Source organism: Euprymna scolopes, chromosome 21 (assembly GCF_053919585.1).
Source record: "Euprymna scolopes isolate OS-2025 chromosome 21, ASM5391958v1, whole genome shotgun sequence".
Taxonomy (NCBI): domain Eukaryota; kingdom Metazoa; phylum Mollusca; class Cephalopoda; order Sepiida; family Sepiolidae; genus Euprymna; species Euprymna scolopes.
In genome coordinates, this window is record NC_136502.1 from 64,150,139 (window position 1) to 64,170,111 (window position 19,973).

Consider the following 19,973-nt stretch of genomic DNA (forward strand, 5'->3'; position numbering starts at 1 on the left):
ATATATTGTATCTCTAATGTAAAATAAAATAGTTAGTTATATCTTATGTATATTACAATTGTGTCGCGTGTCATTTTTCTTGTGTCTGCCATGAATGCCTTCATAAATGTCTTAAGTCAAAAGGCGGCCCTTATGGACAAAGAGATGAAGATTCCAACCAGAATGCCACCAGGGTGAAGAGATCATCTTGAGAAAAGAAAGGAGCCACACCCAGATCCAACATCTCAGGTATGATTTTCTTCTTACTACACAGACCCTAATGACTGGCCCATCTTCATATCTTCATGAGACCGCTTTAAGACATTTACTATAACACGTCTGTCGATCACACCTCAGTGACCGGCTGATAGTGGTATACAGAAGTAATCAGCCATCTCAACAAAAATAACCTTCTTAGTGACACTCAATATGGTTTCCGTTCTGCTAGATCTACAGCAGATGTGCTTACAGTTATATCTCATAGGATTAGCAAATCTCTCGATGGAGGCAACCTTTCTAGGGCAATTACTCTTGACATATCTAAGGCCTTTGATAGGGTATGGCATAAAGGTTTATTTCATCGGAGCTCTAGCTATGGTATAGCTGGAAATGTCTTCTCAATTATTAAATCATTTCTTTCTGATAGATTCATAAGAGTAGTAGTTGAGAGGCAAAAATCAGAAGCTCACAGTATTAATGCTGGAGTCCCTCAGGGGTCCATCCTGGGCCCAACTCTTTTCCTGATCTACATTAATGATCTTCCAAATCACATCTTTACATCATTTGTAGACATTTATGCTAATGACACTACCATTTATGGTAGCACATCTAAAACAGTAAACGACCAAGTTCTCTCCGATTCTCTCTCCTCTGATCTTGAGCACGTGGTACAATGGGGAAAGGAGTGGCTGGTTACTTTTAATGCATCTGAAACCAAGCTTCTCTCTTTACATCATCAACATTCTGATCCACATCTGGTATCAATTGAAATGAATGGCTCTCGTCTTCAGGAGGCCTCAAGTTTTGACAAGCTTCTGGGCTTAACCTTTACTCTTGATCTTAAATGGAACATGTACATCAAATCTGTTGCCAAGGCCGCTGGAAAAATGGTGGGATCTTTCTATCGATTCAGTAGATATCTCACTGCTGATGCAATTCTCTATCTATATAAGAGCCAGGAACGTCCAAGGATGGAGTACTGTTGCCACATCTGGGCAGGAGCTGCTAGAAAGGACTTGTCCTGCCTTGATAGAGTTCAAAATAAACTTTGTAGCCTCGTAGGAGATGTCCTTTTCTCTTCCCTGCAACCTCTATCTCACAGAAGAGATGTTGCGAGTTTGTCTCCGATGTATCGTTATTTTCATGAAAAGTGTTCGACTGAGTTTCAGTCTATGGTTCCCCCTCGCCAAACTTTCACAAGAAACACTCCTCTAGCTGAAAACACTATCAATAATTCCTCCCCCACTCTTTATCTGTGCCTAAACCTAAACATAGATTCCATGAACAAAGCTTCTTTCTTAGAACTGCACTCCTGTGGAATTGCTTTCCGTTTTCCTGCTTTCCAACTGACTACAATATGGTTGTCTTCAAGTCTAATGTAAACAAGTTCTTGATGAGCCGTTCCATATAAGTTAACAAATTTACCGAATTTCCATTACTAATGATTACTATATTGTCCAATTTCTACTGTACACTCTTTAACCCTTATCCTCGAGTGGCCTCTTGGCCTTGATAATGTGGTGATGCCTGTGTAAAAAAAAAAAGGCTATTTGGCAGTGACTAAAATAGACATGTGTAAAGGCTATTTTGACAGTGACTAAAATAGACATGCCTAAACGCTATTTTGACAGTGACTAAAATAGACATGTCTAAAAGTTATTTTGACTACAGCAGTCTGAGTTGGTTGTAAAGATCATCTGGTAGCAATTGAAAGGTTAAAATGGAATGTTAAGAATAAATTATATTATTAGAATACATGGTGCTGTACCCAGTCATATTTTATAAAGATCACAGACTTATCTTTTTATCCCTAGAATTAAACCAGATTTTCCCTGACATAAGCAGTAATACCAAAAGACCTCCATTCATCTCAAGTTTAGGCCAAAGACGTCTATATCAAAGTTTTGTGGATCTAAAATTCATAATATGCATGCAGAGCTATTAACAGAACAACTGGTCCGAACTTATAACAGAGGAATTAGTCCAGTAGTAAATAGAATCCTGACAGAGGAAAATGGAAAAAATGCTTTAGATTTCAGAGAGATTATTGTGAAGGGGACAGCATGTAGTTTTTTGTTTGAAATGAAAATCAATTATGAGCATAATCCTGTTGCACTTTAGATATACTTTATTATATCCACAATAACAATCCAAATAGAAAAATTAAAATGATGTTTGAAGGTATCTTTCACGGGTCATAGAAGAATATAGTTGATAGTCATAAATAACTGTAATTCTGAATAGAAAAGTCAAAAAAGAAAATTAAAAGAAACAGTAAATATTAAGTTAGGTAGATATGGATGGAGCGTAAAGTTTTTCAATAGTCTCAAAGAAAAAAGAAAATATTTTATATCCAATAATCTGTTAGAGAAATAGACGTAATGAAATCAGTGTCAGACTTATCTCACTTTGACAGAATATTATTTTATACTAGCAGAACCCATGGCAATTCTATGAAATAAGAAATATGTTTAATCAACAAATATGATTTGATAAAGCTGATTAAAAAATGGGGGGGGGGTCAGAAAAACAAACATGCAGCAAATAGGAGTTAATTAAAATTTCTATGAAAATAGTTTCCATTGTATTTTAAATATAAAACTGCCCAAATGAGATGAATTAATAAGTAATAATCTATATCTAGAACCTAATATTGTGCTACATAGTTCAATACAAATAATAAACTCACATTTTAAGAGATAATCTTTAATTTATCCCTTCAGTTCAGCATCTCTTGGCAGACAATGTTTTTCTAGCTCTTTTTTTCCTGTTTCTTTCAAATGTTCCTTTTTATGTTATGTTGTCTTCTTTTTTCGGTGAAGAACCACAGCCGAAATTATTACTATGAGTTCTTTTTTTCTTACACTATTACAACAACGATCATATATTATTATAATATTTGAAAATGAGATTACATCAAAGGGAAGTCATTCTTATATTCTTGACCATTCTACTCTGATAGCATCTTCCCTAAGATAACTTGCCTTAATCCCCTCCCTACTTCCTCAACTGTACCAACATACATAAATTTAAATGTAAACAGTTTATTCTCCAACTTTTTACCCTGTTTACCCATTTATAAATCTTGCGCATATCATAGTAACCACTTATGTTTCAGTGGCATTATGTCGTTTATAGTTAACAAAAAAATAAGAAATAAAATAACTGAAATATAAAAACTTACCGTGAGACTCCAAATTTAGGAAATAGAATGTTGTTCTTTAGAAAAAGAGTGAAGTTTTCAGCCGAAGTGAGAAGTGGTCGACTAAAAATAGAGAAGCAAAACAACACTCAAAACAAAACCAAAAACAAAATATACAATAAAGAAGTATAAAAACAATTATATTCACTGGCGTAGCTGGGGGGGGGGCGGTCCGCCCCGGGCGGCATACCTGAGGGGGCGGCATTTTGAGAGGGTAAAAATAGAAAGTAGAAAAAACAAATAAAAATAAACAAAAGTTAACAAAAAATATGAAATTTTATACCAAAAAGGTTGTAAAAAATCGGAATTTTAGGGGGTATCGGAATCAGAAAAAATGTGTCCCTATTTTCTGAGCGTCAAGGGGGGGGCGGCATGGGGGCGGCATTTTGAGATGGTAAAAGGGGAAAATCGAAAAAAATGCTAACAAAAAATCTGAAATTTTATATCGAAAAGGTTGTAAAAAAATGGGAACTTTTGTAATTATTGGAATCGCAAAAAGGTGTCCCTATTTTGCGAGCGGCATATGTCAGGGGGCGGCATTTTGAGAGAGTTAAAATAGAAAGTAGAATAAATAAATAAAAATAAACAAAATCTAACAAAAAATCTGACATTTTATACTGAAAAAGTTGTAAAATATCGGAAATTTTTGAGGTATCAGAATCAGAAAAATGTGTCTCTTATTTACGAGCAGCACATGTCAGGGGCGGCATTTTGTGAGGATAAAAATAGAAAATAGAAAAAATATATAAAAGCTAACAAAAATCTGAAATTTTATACCGAAAGTTTGTAAAAATCTGAAGTATTGGAGGTATCGGAATCGGAAAAATGTGTCCCTATTTTACGATTCCAAAACCGATTCTTTTAAATTTTTAATTTAATTTTTCATTATTGGTACTAATTATAAATATTTATTATTTTTAAATTATCACTAAAACTAAAATGAGAATAACCTCAAAATACGATGTAAATTTATTTTATTTGTAAAACAATTTTTTTTTAATTGCATAAATTCTCTATGTAACCTTTCAAAGAAAGCAGTTGCTTTACATGTTCTGAAAAATGTTGAAAAATTAAACAGCAACAGTCTTTGCAGCCCGCGGCGATCGTAAGATTTGCCCCCCCCCCCCACATTTGATAATCTGTTAACCTTCAAAATTCCAAAAGCCCTCAAAATATTTATTTTCATGGAACTAATGTTAGACTGCAGCTATTAGTCCTAGATTTTCATCGTATTACAGTACTCGTCAAAGAAGACCAAAGATTTTTCAAAACAATTATATAATTTTCCTCGGATTAATGTTCACACCCCTTCAGATTAATGTTTACATACTTATTATTATTGAAAAGAAATTGTTAAATTAAATTAACTGGCTACGTAATTGTATACGTAGCCAGTTAATTTAACAATTTCTTTTCAATAATAATTGAATATTATTATAATAATAATTGACATTTCTTTTCAATAATAATATATGACTTGGGTGCCATGAGCTAGAATCGAAATCGAAACAACTCTCCACCCTCATTCCCTAGCCTCTGAACCACTAATAAAATAAAGACTGGGTACGCAAATAAAAGAAACCAAATATTTTTTCAAAACAAAAACTTATAATTCAAATTGTAAAAAAATGCTAAATTAAATGAATTAGCTACACAAGCAAATATAATAATAAATTTAAATGAGAACATTTGAAAACCTGAAAATGTTATGAAATGATAAAATCATTTTTATTTACTTTTTTGTCGTTGTTGTTAAAGTCCGAATTTTCGCCAAATAACATGGATGTATCAAGGAGAGAATAGTCCGATGTAGTTTTCTTTTCTTTGTCTTCATAATGTTATTATTAAGGGGTCGATCCCTCCGAAGAGAAAAAACGTCTTGTATCGGTGCTTTTTTAAATCCGTCTGTGTAATTGCTCGGTTTTCAGAAATTTGTTGTTGTTAATAACGTTTCAACTCTTTTAAAAATAGTTTTAATATATTTTAAATAAATGTATTTATGAATGGCAAATAAGGCTATAAATTTATTTTTTCTGAGAGAACTGTCGCAAGGCATCAAGTCGGTTGAAAATTTACAAACAGATTTTTCGTGCCTTTTTTTCGGCAAAGTTATCAATGACTCTATCAAAATTCACTTCCTCGACAAGTTCCCTCTCTATTGAGAGAATTGCCAAGTCTGTAAGTCTTGTCTGGCTCATTGCTGATCTAAGGTAGTTTTTTATAAGCTTCAGTTTTGAGAAAGAGCGCTCACAGCTAGCAACGCTAATAGCTCTGGTGAGGAAAATTCTCAGCAAGATCACAATATTAGGGGCGGAATCCCCAAGTTGGTATCTTTGTATAAAGTGCAAAAGTTCAAGAGGTCCATCGATTTTGTCTTTTTCTGAAGCTTTTACAACATACTGTAACCTCTTCCTTTCAGCAAAGAATTTCTCTTTTTCTATATCTTCGTCAAATCCACCAAGCTGACAATCATAATTATCATCAAGCAGATTTGACGGCATAAGAAAAGCGTATTTATTTGCAAGATTGTGAACTTGTTGAAATCTGCAAGATATTTCTTCAGTCAATCTGTCTATGACAGACAGCATTTCCCGTCTCAACTCAGTATCAAAACTCAGCGCTGCATCAGTCAATCCTTCACCATCCAATCGTTTTTTTTGAGAATACGACGCTCCATGCTTATCCCTATTTCAGAGCAGAGTGTTTTTGACTCGTCTATTGCAGTGTCCACTATCTTTTCTCTATTCTGAAGAAGAGAAATCTTTCAACGCCGTCAGCCTGACAGAACTTTGTTGCAGATCCAGCCCTTTTTTTTTAAGATATTTCTGGGCATCATTGATTTCTGGGAGAATAGTTTTCCAAAGGTTCAGAAATAAAAGAAACAGAAACGATAGTACAGAGTTGAGAATTAAAGATGCATCTGATCTTGTGGTTGCATTTTCTCCTTCTTCTGTGAGCTGTTCCAGGGCAATGACGACTTCCAATATTTTTTTATCACAACATCTACAGCATCTGCTCGACTACTCCATCTAGTATCCACAGTCCGTTTGATACTTAGACCGGTCGACTGAATCAAGACGTCCCAGCGATGTGTAGATGCAGAAAAGAACGAGAATAACTGGTCCAGTGTGCCAAAAAATGTAACAGAGTGAACCGCTACTGAAGCTGCATGTACACAAGCCAGATTTAGTGAATGGTTTGTGCATGGCACAAATAGAGCTTTTGGGTTGATTTCAGAGATTCGTTTCTGCACACCCGATCGGTGACCTGCCATAACAGCGGCATTGTCAAATGCCCGGCCAATACAGTCACCAATCTGTATCTCATCATTCTCCAATTCTCTCAAAATGAGTTCAGAAATGTCCTCCGCGCTTTTACCCTTTGTTTCGATGAAGCGGAGAAACGACTCCTCCACCGTCACTTCATTTCTGTCAACTTTCACGTAGCGCAACACCTCACTCATCTGGTCCTTGTGAGATACATCGGGAGTACTATCAAAAATTATCCAAAAATACTTGCTTTTCTTTATCTGATTGATAATTTTCTTTCTGACCTGCTTTGCTAAAATGCTCACAAACTCATTTTGAATTTCTGGTGACAGATAAGAAATAGTGAATTTCTTCCCTAGGTTAACTTTAACCAAATGTTCACGGAGTACAGGGTCATATTTAGCCAATAGATTTACCAATTCCAAGAAATTTCCTTTGTTTTCTTGACCCCTTTCATCATTATGGATGTCTTCCCGGTGACCTCGTAGCGCCAGATTCTGTTTGGCGAGAAATCTGATAATGTCCAGCAATCTCGCCACTTCTTTGTTTCTTTCTCAATGATATTTTGCTCAACTTTATCAACTACCTTTCCTTCAGCAAGTCGGATCTCTAGCTCCTTCCAGTCAAGAAACGCCTGAGCATGAGATGTGCTTGCTTCATGTTCATGTACTTTTGGATTTAATTTCCACCAATTCTTGAAACCCACATCAGCAGAAAAACTCGAGAGTCCAATTGAAAATAGTCTGCAGCAGAAGCAAAATAAGGCTTCTCTGGCAGGAGAATACACCATCCAAGTTCGCAAACTTTTCTCACCGTTCCGCAATACCTGATAGAACCAGTTTTTTGTTAGCTTTCTAACGTCGCCTTTTGTTTTTGTCCCTGGTCGCACTATTTCCTTGAATTCATGATCAAGGTGTTGCACAGCGGCAGATCCCTGCCGAACAAGCATAGCGCGAATTTCATGACTAATCTCAATAGGTCATAGACTCACATCTGTAAAATTACTGTCCAATTCATGAGGCTAAGACTTTGAAAGTATCAAACGTTTGTTTTTGTAGCATACTTTTTATAACTCCTTGTAAACTTTACAATTGCTAGCTGGGGGATCGGACAAAATCACCCCAGGCAACCCCACCATCTACTTAAAACAAAAGGAAAACAGATAAAATCTCAAATGAATAAAAAATATTAAAAATCAGTTTTCATATTTTAATTTTAATTTAATTGAATTTAGGAAAATTAGATACCGTAGAACTAATTTTCGCAAGGTATGAAAATTAAGCAACTACAGAATAAATGTTAACTTAATAATAATGGACAAGTTTTCCTACCTAGCAAAAAATGGACGAATTTTTCATGGACGGATTTTTCAGTGGACGAATTTTCCATGTGCGAATTTTCCGGGCACCCAAATGCCGGGTTGGGGGGGGGGCAAATTTTACTACCGCCCCGGGCAGCAAAAGGTCTAGCTACGCCACTGATTATATTCCCTCCCCAACACTCGTTTGAAAAAGTGCACTAAATATTGTGATGAACATGCCCTCCCATGCGCCACCCTCTCCATTTTTTGGCAAGCATTTTGAAAAATAGGTGACAAACAAGGAGAAAGTCTAAAAACTTCTAACCATGAGAGTATGTGTTTTTGCCAAGGTCTGATGAGATGTTTTCAGTAACCTATAAAGCAGATAAAATTAGAATAAACAAGAAAACCGTTTCTAAAAAATAACTTTTACAAACAAATTTCATTTCTATGAGAACATTCTGAATCTAAAAGATTTTCTCATAAGTTGTGGAAGAATTCTTCCTAACTGTGCAATGCATCATTATTTAACAACTCTCAATATCTGTACAGACGTCATTATACTAAAACTGAGTTAGTCAACATTAAGACTTTTTTCCTACACATTTTAATCATGCAGAATACACGCTAAAATAATGCTTTTTGAAAGAAAAATACATTTTAATTGTTCAAATCAACCATAAATTGCAATTATCTTATTAAGTCTCCTAAATATCTATCACTCTCTTCCTCTCTCATTGTTTCTTGTTCAACATACATCTGCTGCCTTTTTATACTGTATCTCTCTCTCTCAACACTTAATTGTAATAAACAGACTAAAAAGATAGGAATGGTCCACTACAAATAAAAGGAAATATCACTATATTTAACTTATTATTATTTAACTTATTATTAACTTATAACCAAGGGTCGCTACCTGGTGTGCCGGCACTGACCACAGCTATCGACAAGTTTACTACAGCACCAAAGCCTAAGCTAGCAAAATGTAGACATACCATCAAAATATCCACCTTTAATGTACGGACACTTCAACCCACATCTCAAATATCAGAACTTGTTGCTTCATCCAAAGAACACGATATCGATATTGTGTGTATTCAAGAGCACCGTCTCTTCCACAACGACATGGACATAAGTACCATGAAATTGGTAACAGCTGGACACTAATATCAGCGTCAGCATGGAAAAATTTGACAAATAGTACCATTGGGGGAGTAGGACTTCTGCTTAGCCCTCAAGCATTGAAATCATTGAAAAGTGCTGAGAAAATAATACAAAGGATAATTCTTGCTGTCTTCAGTGGTAATCCTGCTACTACTGTTATTTGTTGCTACAACGTCAGTGACAAGCAAGAGATCCTGAATTTCTATGATGAACTGTCAGCAATAGTGCGCTCAATCCCCAAACATAATTTATTGGTTATCGGAGGTGACATGAATGCACATATAGGACGGGCAGACAACAAGCATGTTCTCTTTCCATGATGGAACAAACCGAAATGGAGAGTATCTATTAACTTTTCTCCTTGAAAACAACCTACAATGCATGAATACCCGTTTTCAGAAAAGACCCGGTAAGCTGTGGACCCATCAATCCCCAAATGGAGATAAGGCACAACTGGACTATCTTTTTATGAATAAGAAGTGGATCAATAGCTGTCATAACTGAAGCTTATAGCAGTTTCTATGGTGTGTCTACTGATCATAGGATTGTAACCTCTAAGTTGAAGTTAAGCCTACGAGCGAACAAAACTAAAAAGTCATCTAGACAGCCCTACAACTGGTCAACGTTGTCACATGATAATGAGATCAAACAGAGATTCATCTTCGAACTGCGAAACAGATTTGATGCTTTACAAGCACAAGAGCAGGAACCAACTGCTAATACCACCTATGAAAACTTCATTAGATCGCACCAAGAAGCAGCAAAGAAGTGTATGCCTCTAAAGCCCAAGGTAAAGCGAAAAGTACCATGGGAAAATGAAAAAATAATATTAAAACGAGAAAAGTTGAAAAAACATAATCAAAAAGCAACATAAATACCCCACTCGACAGAATACAAAATTAAGGAAGCAGGCGCTTCAAGAGCTTAGTATGATGTACCTATCAGAACAACAGAAATATGTTCAAGAACAAATAGATCGAATCCAGAATGCAGCAGATAACAAACAATCCTATCTGGCATGGCAAGTAGTAAATGAGATATCTGGGCACAAACGACCTGCCAAAGCTAAGTTAAAGGCAAACACTCCGGAAAATGCATGTTCGAAATGGAAAGCATATTTTGAAAAGCTACTCGGAAACAAACCAGAAGTGACAGACCAACCAGTTCAGCTGATTGTTGTACAGGAACTCGATATTGAGAAGTGTGATTTTACAATGGAGGAACTTCTAAATGTACTAAAGAAGACCAAGAATCGTAAAGCTGCAGGCTTAGATAACATACCTCTTGAAGTATGGAAGACATGTGGTTTCAATGACATACTTCTTAATTCATGCAATTCTGTATATAATCAAAAAATTATTAATATATGGAGGGAAGGATGCATACTTCCCTTCCCCAAGAAGGGTGACCTAAGCATACCAAGCAACTACAGAGGAATAACACTCACTCCAATTGCAGCAAAAATCTACAATGCCATGCTTCTTAACCGTATCCAACCAAAGATCAAAGAAGTGCGCAGGAAGAACCAAAATGGATTTAGAAAGAATCGCTCTACTACTAGTCAAATACTTACTGTTAGGAGACCGATTGAAGGAGTCAAAGCAAAAAACATTGAGGCAGTCATGATCTTTGTAGATTTCTCCAAAGCATTCGTCTCTATACATAGAGGAAAAATGGCCAGCATATTAAAAGCATATGACATTCCAAATGAAGTCATTAATGCTATCATGATGCTATATGAGCACACTCGAGCAATGGTCAGGTCCCCAGATGGCGACACTGAATTTTTCGACATCTGCACTGGGGTTCTACAAGGAGATACTCTTGCCCCTTTTCTTTTCATTGTCTGTCTTGACTTTGTACCTCTGTTGATATACACAACATGCTAGGCTTCACCCTAAATGAATCCAGATACAGACGTCATCAATCAACACACATAACTGATGCAGATTACACAGACGATATTGCTTTGTTCGCGAACAACACTGCTGATACGCAAACACTGTTACATAAGCTAGAAAAGTCTGCAAATGACATTGGTCTCCACATAAATGCGGATAAGACAAAGTTTATGACTTTCAATGTGAAGGGCGAGATCAGGGCTTTGGTTGGATCAACACTGAAAGAAATTGCTGAGTTTACGTATCTGGGCAGCAACAGTTTCCACAGAGAGAGATATCGGAATTCGCATCTCAAAAGCATGGACCACATTAGATGGGCTACATTCAGTATGGACTTCGAGACTGGCTGACAAACTGAAAAGGCAGTTCTTCAGGGCAGTGGTAGAGTCTGTCCTTGTTTACGGTGCTACAATCTGGACACTCACCAAAAGATTGGAAAGAAAACTAGACGGCACATATACCCGTATGCTGAGAACAATATTAAATATATCTTGGCCAAATCATCCCACGAAGCAGCAACTTTATGGCAATCTACCTGCCATATCTAATACCATCAGAGAAAGATGCCTCCAATTTGCCGGTCATTATCTGAGGAGCAAGCATGAATTGGTGCTATGGACTCTACGACACGGACGCGCAAGCAAAGGACGACCTAGATCCACATACATCCAACAAATAGCACATGACACCAACTGTGAACCTGAAGATCTGAGGCAACTGATGGAAGACAGGAAACTCTGGAGAGAAAGAGTCACATTGGAGCCTGTCATGATGATGATGATGAGGATTGAGGAGGAAAAGAGAAATATATATATATATATATATAAGAGCAAATAGTTAATAAAACATGTTAAAAAACATTTTGAAAAAGAGCTAAAAACATATTGAATCTGAAAAGGAAACACTTAATAAGTGGATAGTCCTTAATCCGTGGAATTTCGAAGAAATACTTTCCTTCTCATCAGAGGGTAGGAATTAGCAAAATGCGGGATCGGACTTTGCATGCAAAAGTATTTGATGAAACTGCAAGTAAGTCAATGATCTTACTTGATAACAAAAAGTGAAGCAGAAGGAATACGGTGAAGAAAAAGGTGATTTCACGTGAATGGATAGTCTGGTGAAAGGTAAAGTATCCAATGACGGTAAAATCCAACAATGTAAATCCAAGAAAGTTAATTAAATTTCCATTCACACAAGTAAAATCCAAAGAAATCGCGTGATTGAAAAATGATCCCAAATAATCCAAAAGGCAGAAATCCGTGGAATAATTCACAAATATGTATAAGGAAAAAGGGGGAAAAATTCCAATAATATTAATAAAAGAAAAATATGATACGCATTTAACACAGCTGCCGAGACAAAGTGTAATTAAGAAAAATCAGTGAATAAGAGAAAAAAAAAGATTAAATGGTGAGAGAATTAAATATAAAATAGAAAAGTAAATGTCAAAATGGCCCAGACAAAATGACGTTAAAAGGCGCTAAAAATATAGGGCAAAAAAAGAGGTTAACTGAAATGTACAGGTTATTACTTAAGAAAATGTCAGAAAGAGTTATTAAAAGACACTAAATGGAAAAAATAAATAAATTAATAAATAAATAAATTTAAAAAAAATAAAATATAAAATAAAAAATAAAAAAAATTTTTAAGGAGAGAGGATAGCCGGTATCTGCAAATTCCGGATAAAGCAAGTAAGTATGTAAGTAAATGCAAATACTAAAATATAAGTAAATATACATATAGGACATGAATGTGTAGATTGATATATTTGAGAGATAGGAATATTTAAAGATAAATTGCAGATAAAAAAAAACCTGCCAAGAAGAAATAAAGAATTAAAATAAAGGATTATTAAGTAATAAAGTATTAAGAAAGTATGTAGAAAAAAACGATAATGTTAAAGAAAAATTATATATATCTGAAAGGTTAAAGTAATAGCCATGTAATTTCAAAATTACCCTAATTAAATTTTACATTACTTATGTTTACAGAAAGAGATCAGTTCGTTTTTAGAATTTATTATATTGTTACTTTGAGGGGAAGTAATTATAGTTATAGCTTCGGTTGTGCAGAGGCGACATGACTTAGAGCCTGGAGTATAAGACTTAACTTTTTTATGGTAGTCCATTTGATTGAGAAGGGGATATTATTAGAGTTAAGTTAAAGTGGTTAGAGAAGTTCCTTGGTTGTTATTATTAGAATTATGGTTGTTAAAAGTAGAAATATGGTTTGATATTCTTTACTTAATTAATGTTGAAGTAGCACCAATATATGTATGTACTTTATTAAAAGCTCGAGGTCTATATTAATATTAATTTGCTGATTTGTATTAGTTTGAATTTTGTTCATTGTGTTCAACAAAGGGTGGGACAATGATAGTACGATGACTGTTTTGGAGGGAATAATGAGTGTTGTTAGTCTTAGGATGGCTGTTAGAAGAAATATTATTATTCTCATTATTATTATTGCTAGTTGTATGATTGTAGACGGAGGGACTACTCGAGTGGTATATTGGATATATCAGATGGAGGATGGGAAGACGGATAACTTGAAGATGAAATATTAGTGCCTGTTATGGGAGGATTGCGTGGGAGCTCAGTAATTGTGCAAGAATATATAACATCTTTATGGATGCAATCATTATTGATTGGGCAAAGATTTTTGTTATTACAATTACAGTTAGTTTTGGGTTTAATTGGGAAAGAGATTTTTTGGGCTAATTTAATTTTTTTGTTATTAGATGTTAAGATTCTTTGTGCTAAATTAGGCATTGTTGAATAAGAAATCCTGATTGAGTCTTTATAGAAAATAGAATTATATCTGTGTGGGTATTTGAAAGAGTTTTGTACTATGTTGAAGAATTCCTTAGGTATATTAGTTTTGACATTTACACTAAATGGAGGATTAAACCAAATATTTTTCTTTCTTCTGATGCAACTAGGTGGGTTAGAGGTATTACAATTAGTATTTTGGTTTGCATTATATATGTGGACTGGTTCATTGTTATTGATAGCGGCAGATCTTGTTATTTGAACTGGTTTCTTGCAACTCATATTGTGTGTGATTACAGATTTAAGGCGGCCAGCAGGAGGAGCATAATGGTTGTATTTAATCTTTTCCCTGTGTCCTGAGTTCCTTAAGGCATTATTGAAGAAAGTAGCATTTTGATTAAAAGTTTTTTATCAGCAGAAAGAGCAGAAATTCTTCTAGAGACGGATGGTACTATAGATTTTATAATTGAGTTGGGGTGGTTAGAAGATTTATGGGCGTATAAAAGCGTAAGGTTGAATTTATGATAGGGTCTATGAGTTTCGGTGTTAAGATTAAGTGTAACATCTAGAAAATTTGAAGTTTTTCTGTTTGGTTCAATAATTATAGAAAGGCCAAAGTTATTAAAGAAGTTATGTAATTTTTTAATTGTTTTGTTGTACTCTCTTGGCCTGGCTGTTGTAGTAAAAAGGGCATCATCTCTATAAAGGCTCCCTTGGATATGTTTAAAGTGGTATTTAAGTTCTTTCAGTTAAACGAGTCCCAGTAAATCAGTAACTTCTGCAGAGTCAGAAGCACCCATCAAGATGTCAAAATTATCAGGGGTATCCTTTCTAGTCCAAAACTTATTGTTAAATTGTATGAGACTTTCTTGTTAGGAGAATTGATTTCATTTCTAAATTAGTTAAGTCAGAATTTCTTTTAGCAAAGATTAGAGCCTTATTTAAAAGGATCGGAGAAATTGATTGATAATAATTTTGGATGCCAAAGGTTATGAAGTTAAGGAGGTGTTTATTTTTAAGGGAGACAAACCAATTATTATGGAATCTGAATTTAGCCAAAGAGGAAAACTTACTTTTTCTTTAATAGAAGGGATGATTCTATCTATCTTAGAGCACCTAAGTCAGATTTAGATGGGCAGATCAATCTGATGGAGGGGTTGTCATAGAAATTAGGTTTATGATCCTTGAGGGTGAATCTAAGAGTACCCGGAGAAATTATTTCAGTGAAGTTAGGAATATTCATAGAAGTCAGTAAATGTTTAGCCTCAGAATTAATAGAATCTAAAGTCTTAGGAGGGACTATTTTATAAGATTTATTAAGTTCTTTATGCAAAAGTCTTTTATATGTAGGATAGTCAAGTTTATAATAATTTTTTGTCTGATCAGAAGGGATGAATATATGTTTATTCTTTTTAACTTTTTCGGCAAAATTATTTATTTTTCGAGTAACCGGATTATAATGGTGTTTTTGTTTCTTAAATTTAATTTTTTTGACTAAATTTAACATGGAATTCTCAAACTCCTCAAGGTAAGGGTTGTATTTGGGGTGGGCAATGGTTTTTAATCCGTAAAATTTGGCAGCAATTCTTTCGATTTTCTTTTCTCTATGAGAGTTGATAGGGGGTTCATTTGTTAAGATTTCTGGGTGATGTTGGTCTTCAGAGGAAGTAGGTGCTTTGTTTATTATATATATATTATATTTAGTAAGGTGATTGATAATTTATAATTCAAAATTAAAATTAAAAATGAAAAATCCGTTTCATAAGAAGGAGCGCAACAAAGCCAATAAATTGTACAATCATTTCGAAAACAATGTTTTTTATTGTGACAGACATTGAGTCAAGGACAATAATTTCAGCATATAGTTTTTTTTTTTTGAAAACAAAGTCTCCTCATCAGCAAAATATTGGGTGTTTTGTTTTTTAAATAAAAGACACCATAAATAAACCTAGCATTTAAGTAGTGCAGATGAATCTGGAAAATATTAAAATATAAGGGTAAATAGTTAATTAATGATGTAGATAAGTAAAGTAATATTGGTTAATAATAAAAGTTAGAATAAAATTACATAGCTGTGTTTAGAGTAAACGTTAGAATAAAATTACAAATATAAATTATTAAAAAACAACTAAATCCTTACATAAATTATTTAAAAATTATATTCTTACTATAAAAATCAACCCCAATAGAAAAATAATTAATTTCTTAGGCATAACCTTAGATCTTAAAAACTCTACTTTTGATATCTACCATAAACCTAACCAATCTGTGCTATACGTCCATAACAAATCAAACCACCCTAAATCAATATTGAAATCAATAGTCCCTAATGTCTCTCTAAGAATTTCTAGACTATCTTCTAAACAAAATCAGAAATACTACAATGAAGCCCTTAAAAACTCAGGATACAAATCACAAATCCAATTCCTAAATAAAAATGATACAAAAACTACATTGAAAATAAACATACAAAAAGCATAACACCATATGATATGGCCATGTCATCCCGCAGACGAATAACAAAAAATGACCAAAATGCAAAACAAATCAAAATCGAACCACAAGTATTAGCCTCCAACACAAATAAACAACAAACCAAAATCCGTAAGCGTAAAAACAGGCATAGGGACATCCTATGGTTCAACCCTCCTTACTCCAAAAATCTGAAGACAAACATAATCAAGGAATTCTTTAAAATATTAGATAAAAACTTTAAAGCCCCTCATAGATACAATAAAATCTTCAATAAGAGCACGATTAAAGTATCATACTCAACTATTCCAAACATACATCAAAAGATTAGTTTGAACAATAATAAAATCAATAAGATACAAAACACGGATACAGAAAATATAGCAGGCTGTAACTGCAGAAGAAAAAATAGATGCCCTCTACAAGGTACATGCAAAATAAAAAATGTAGTTTATAGCTGCACGGTATCACAAACCACAAATTTAAATGATGTTAATGACAACCATAGCTCGACCACACGATTAAACAACTAATCTAACAATCAAATACAATCCAGCACAATTCAGACCAATGCCGCCCCTAATCTACATGACAATAAATACATTATACAAAACGCAATCTACCTCGGCTCCACATCTGGTCTTATCAAACATAGAATTTCAACTCATAAGCACTTTTTTTTAAAACCCCTCCCCCAAGAACCAAATCTATCTAAACATATTTGGCAACTCAATGATAAGAATATTTCATTCAATCTAAAATGGGAAATAGTAGGATCATATAAACCGTAAACCCCGGGAAACAGATCCTGTACTCTTTGCAGATTTGAAACCCTCAAGATTTTGCAATATGACGATACCAAAAACAAAACCACCCTATTAAATTCAAGGGGGGAACTACTATCGTCATGCATTCATAAATACTGGTTTAAATTTAAGAAATATAAACCACCATAGCTCATAAAAACCTTTCTTATTAATAATATATTCTAGATTTTGTAATAGAATATATTTACTAATAAGATGCGGATCATCATTACTATTAACTAACTTACCATTATTCTGTATCTTAGTTAAATCTCTATTCAAATTTAACCCTTGTAGGTTACTAATTTTACTAATTCCAACAAATAAGTAAATAAAATAAATAAATAAAATAAATAAAACAATTATAATATTACTAAATTTACTCAATAAAATTATCTTATACTATAAGAAAAAAACAGCGTAAGGACAAATTATCCCCCTTTGACCATATTACAAGACAAAACAAGATTATCTCCCTCATTTTGGATATTTATATTTTTATTTAAACCTAAATTAAGTGATGATGAAATAAGCTAACTGTTAAGAACTACCCTTTTGGCGATTCAATTTGAAATTAAGCAGTTAGAGCATGTGTAAGCTACAGACAACATCTAAATGAATTGCTTGGAGGATTATTACGCTTTTTTAAGGATTAACCATTTTATGGTAAAATATATATATATATATATATATATATATATATATATATATATATATATATATATATATATATATATATACATACTTATATTTGTTTAAATTCTCTAAATAGCATCTTATTATTATATTATACATAATCTAAACCCAGCTTTGTAATTTTATCCTAACGTTTCCTCTAAACACAGCTATGTAATTTTATTCTAACGTATATTATTAACCATTTACTTATCTACATCATTATATTTTAATATTTTCCAGATTCATCTCCACTACTTAAATGCTAGGTTTATTTATGGTGTCTTTTATTAAAAAAAAAAAAAACACCTGATATTTTGCTGATGAGGAGACTTTGTTTTCAAAAAAAAGACTATATGCTGAAATTATTGTCCTTAACTCAATGTCTGTCACAATAAAAAACATTGTTTTCGAAACGATTGTACAATTTATTGGCTTTGTTGTTCTCCTTCTTATGAAACAGATTTTTTATTTTAATTTTGTAATTATAAATTATCAATCACCTTACTAAATATAAAAGTAACTCTAGGATATTTGCCTATTGAGCTTTGATACATCGGCTTTACAACGAGCATTATTTTTTTCCTGTATTTTAATGAAATTAGTATTTTTACAATAACATTAAAATACACTCTGCTCTATAGAAAATTGCTCTAACCCCCTTTATATATATATATATATATATATATATATATATATATATATATATATAATGAGTTAAATCACAGAATCTACATTCAAATGAATTATTGTCTTATTAAATATTATGATGAGATAATTTCAAGACGATCCTAGCCAAAAAGGTATATAAAAATAGAGCAATATATATATATATATATATATATATATATATATATATATATATATAGCTGTACCCGGCCACGCGTTGCTGTGGTTCAGTTTGTAAAAATGGAACACATTCGTCAAGAAAAATTGCATTTTGTTTGTTTATTTACTTTTATTATTTTTTGCAATTTTTTTAATCAATAAAAGTTGTTATTTTTTCCCCCCCCAAAAAAAAGATTAATTTTTTACCATAAATTGTTAGGTGAAAGTTGTTTTTTCAGGAAAACTTGCACTTTTTTTTTTTTTTTAAGAAATTTGTCAGTAAACGTTTCTCTTTGAAAACGGAATTTTTATTATAAAAAGAACAGAACACTGTAAATAGTTATGTGAAAGTAGAGAAAAATTTGATTCTTTTTTTCAAGAGAATGTACAAATTATTTTTGTTTATTTAATAGACGTTCAGAAAATAAACAGAAAAATACTTCCATCATTAATTATGCAAAAAAATAAATAACATGTTGATTTAGTGTTTCAACACATTGCTTATAAATTACGATAAAACTTGCTGAGTATGTGCTGTTTTACGGTTGTTGTAAAAATGGAACGGAAACTTAAATTTCGCTTCCTTTTAATCTTTCTTAATTTTTTAATTGTGCCCCCCTCAAACGAATATAATCAAAACAGTAACATTCAACAATTGTACTTTATGTATACAAAACACAAAATATTTATTAAAAAAAAAAAAAAAAAAGTTAATAACGAAAGGGAAATAATTCCATTTTTAAACGAAAAAGTCAGTTTGGTATATCTTTTTGTTATTGTTACATAAGTCCAGATTACCATTCACATTGGAAATATCGACATTTATAGGTTGTAGGGTACGTTTACAACGAATAAACACTCCAATCTAGTAGATATATCAGAATTTTTGACACCCTTATCACGAAACTGCGAATAAAATATAAAAATCTCATAATTTCTCTTTTAAAAGTGGGTTGTTTATTTTCTTTATGGATTATACTTCCAAAATAAACTAATAAAGTTGTTTTAAAAGTAATAGAAATATTTTTTTTTATTTTTTAAAAAACTAATGAATTTTACGAACTCAATATTTTTCAATTTTTAAACTTTAAAAATCTATCAAAATTTTTCTATTGACTCTATTTTTACGATATTTTCAGGGTCAATGTGAAATTTTATGCCCTTTCCAATAAACCGAATATAATATTTTAGACAAACCTTTTTTTGTTAATTCACGCCCCCCCCATTTTCAAGTGTCTATTAAAAAGTAAATAATTAATTTACTCACCAAAGTTTTATATATCACAAATTGAAGAGAAAAGGTCAATAAGTAATATATTCAAATTTAAAACAAAAAAAGTAGTGTTTTTTAGAAATTTACCTATAAAGTTCGAAGTTTAAAACCTTT

The 19,973-nt window shown here is 32.9% G+C and overlaps 1 protein-coding gene across 17 annotated transcripts in view; it reads right to left on the reverse strand.

The window, feature by feature from the left end:
• Positions 1–19,973, reverse strand: part of LOC145242419 (P2X purinoceptor 4-like) — a 691,075-nt gene that overhangs the window by 280,206 nt on the left and 390,896 nt on the right. For all 17 annotated transcript variants that reach the window (XR_013862728.1, XM_080105461.1, XM_080105465.1 and 14 more), the window contains one exon: positions 3,383–3,463. Coding sequence is in view for 16 of the 17 variants with exons in the window: in XM_080105461.1 (XP_079961587.1) it covers positions 3,383–3,463 (81 nt within the window). In the remaining variant the exon portion in view is untranslated. The remainder of the gene's footprint in view (positions 1–3,382; positions 3,464–19,973) is intronic.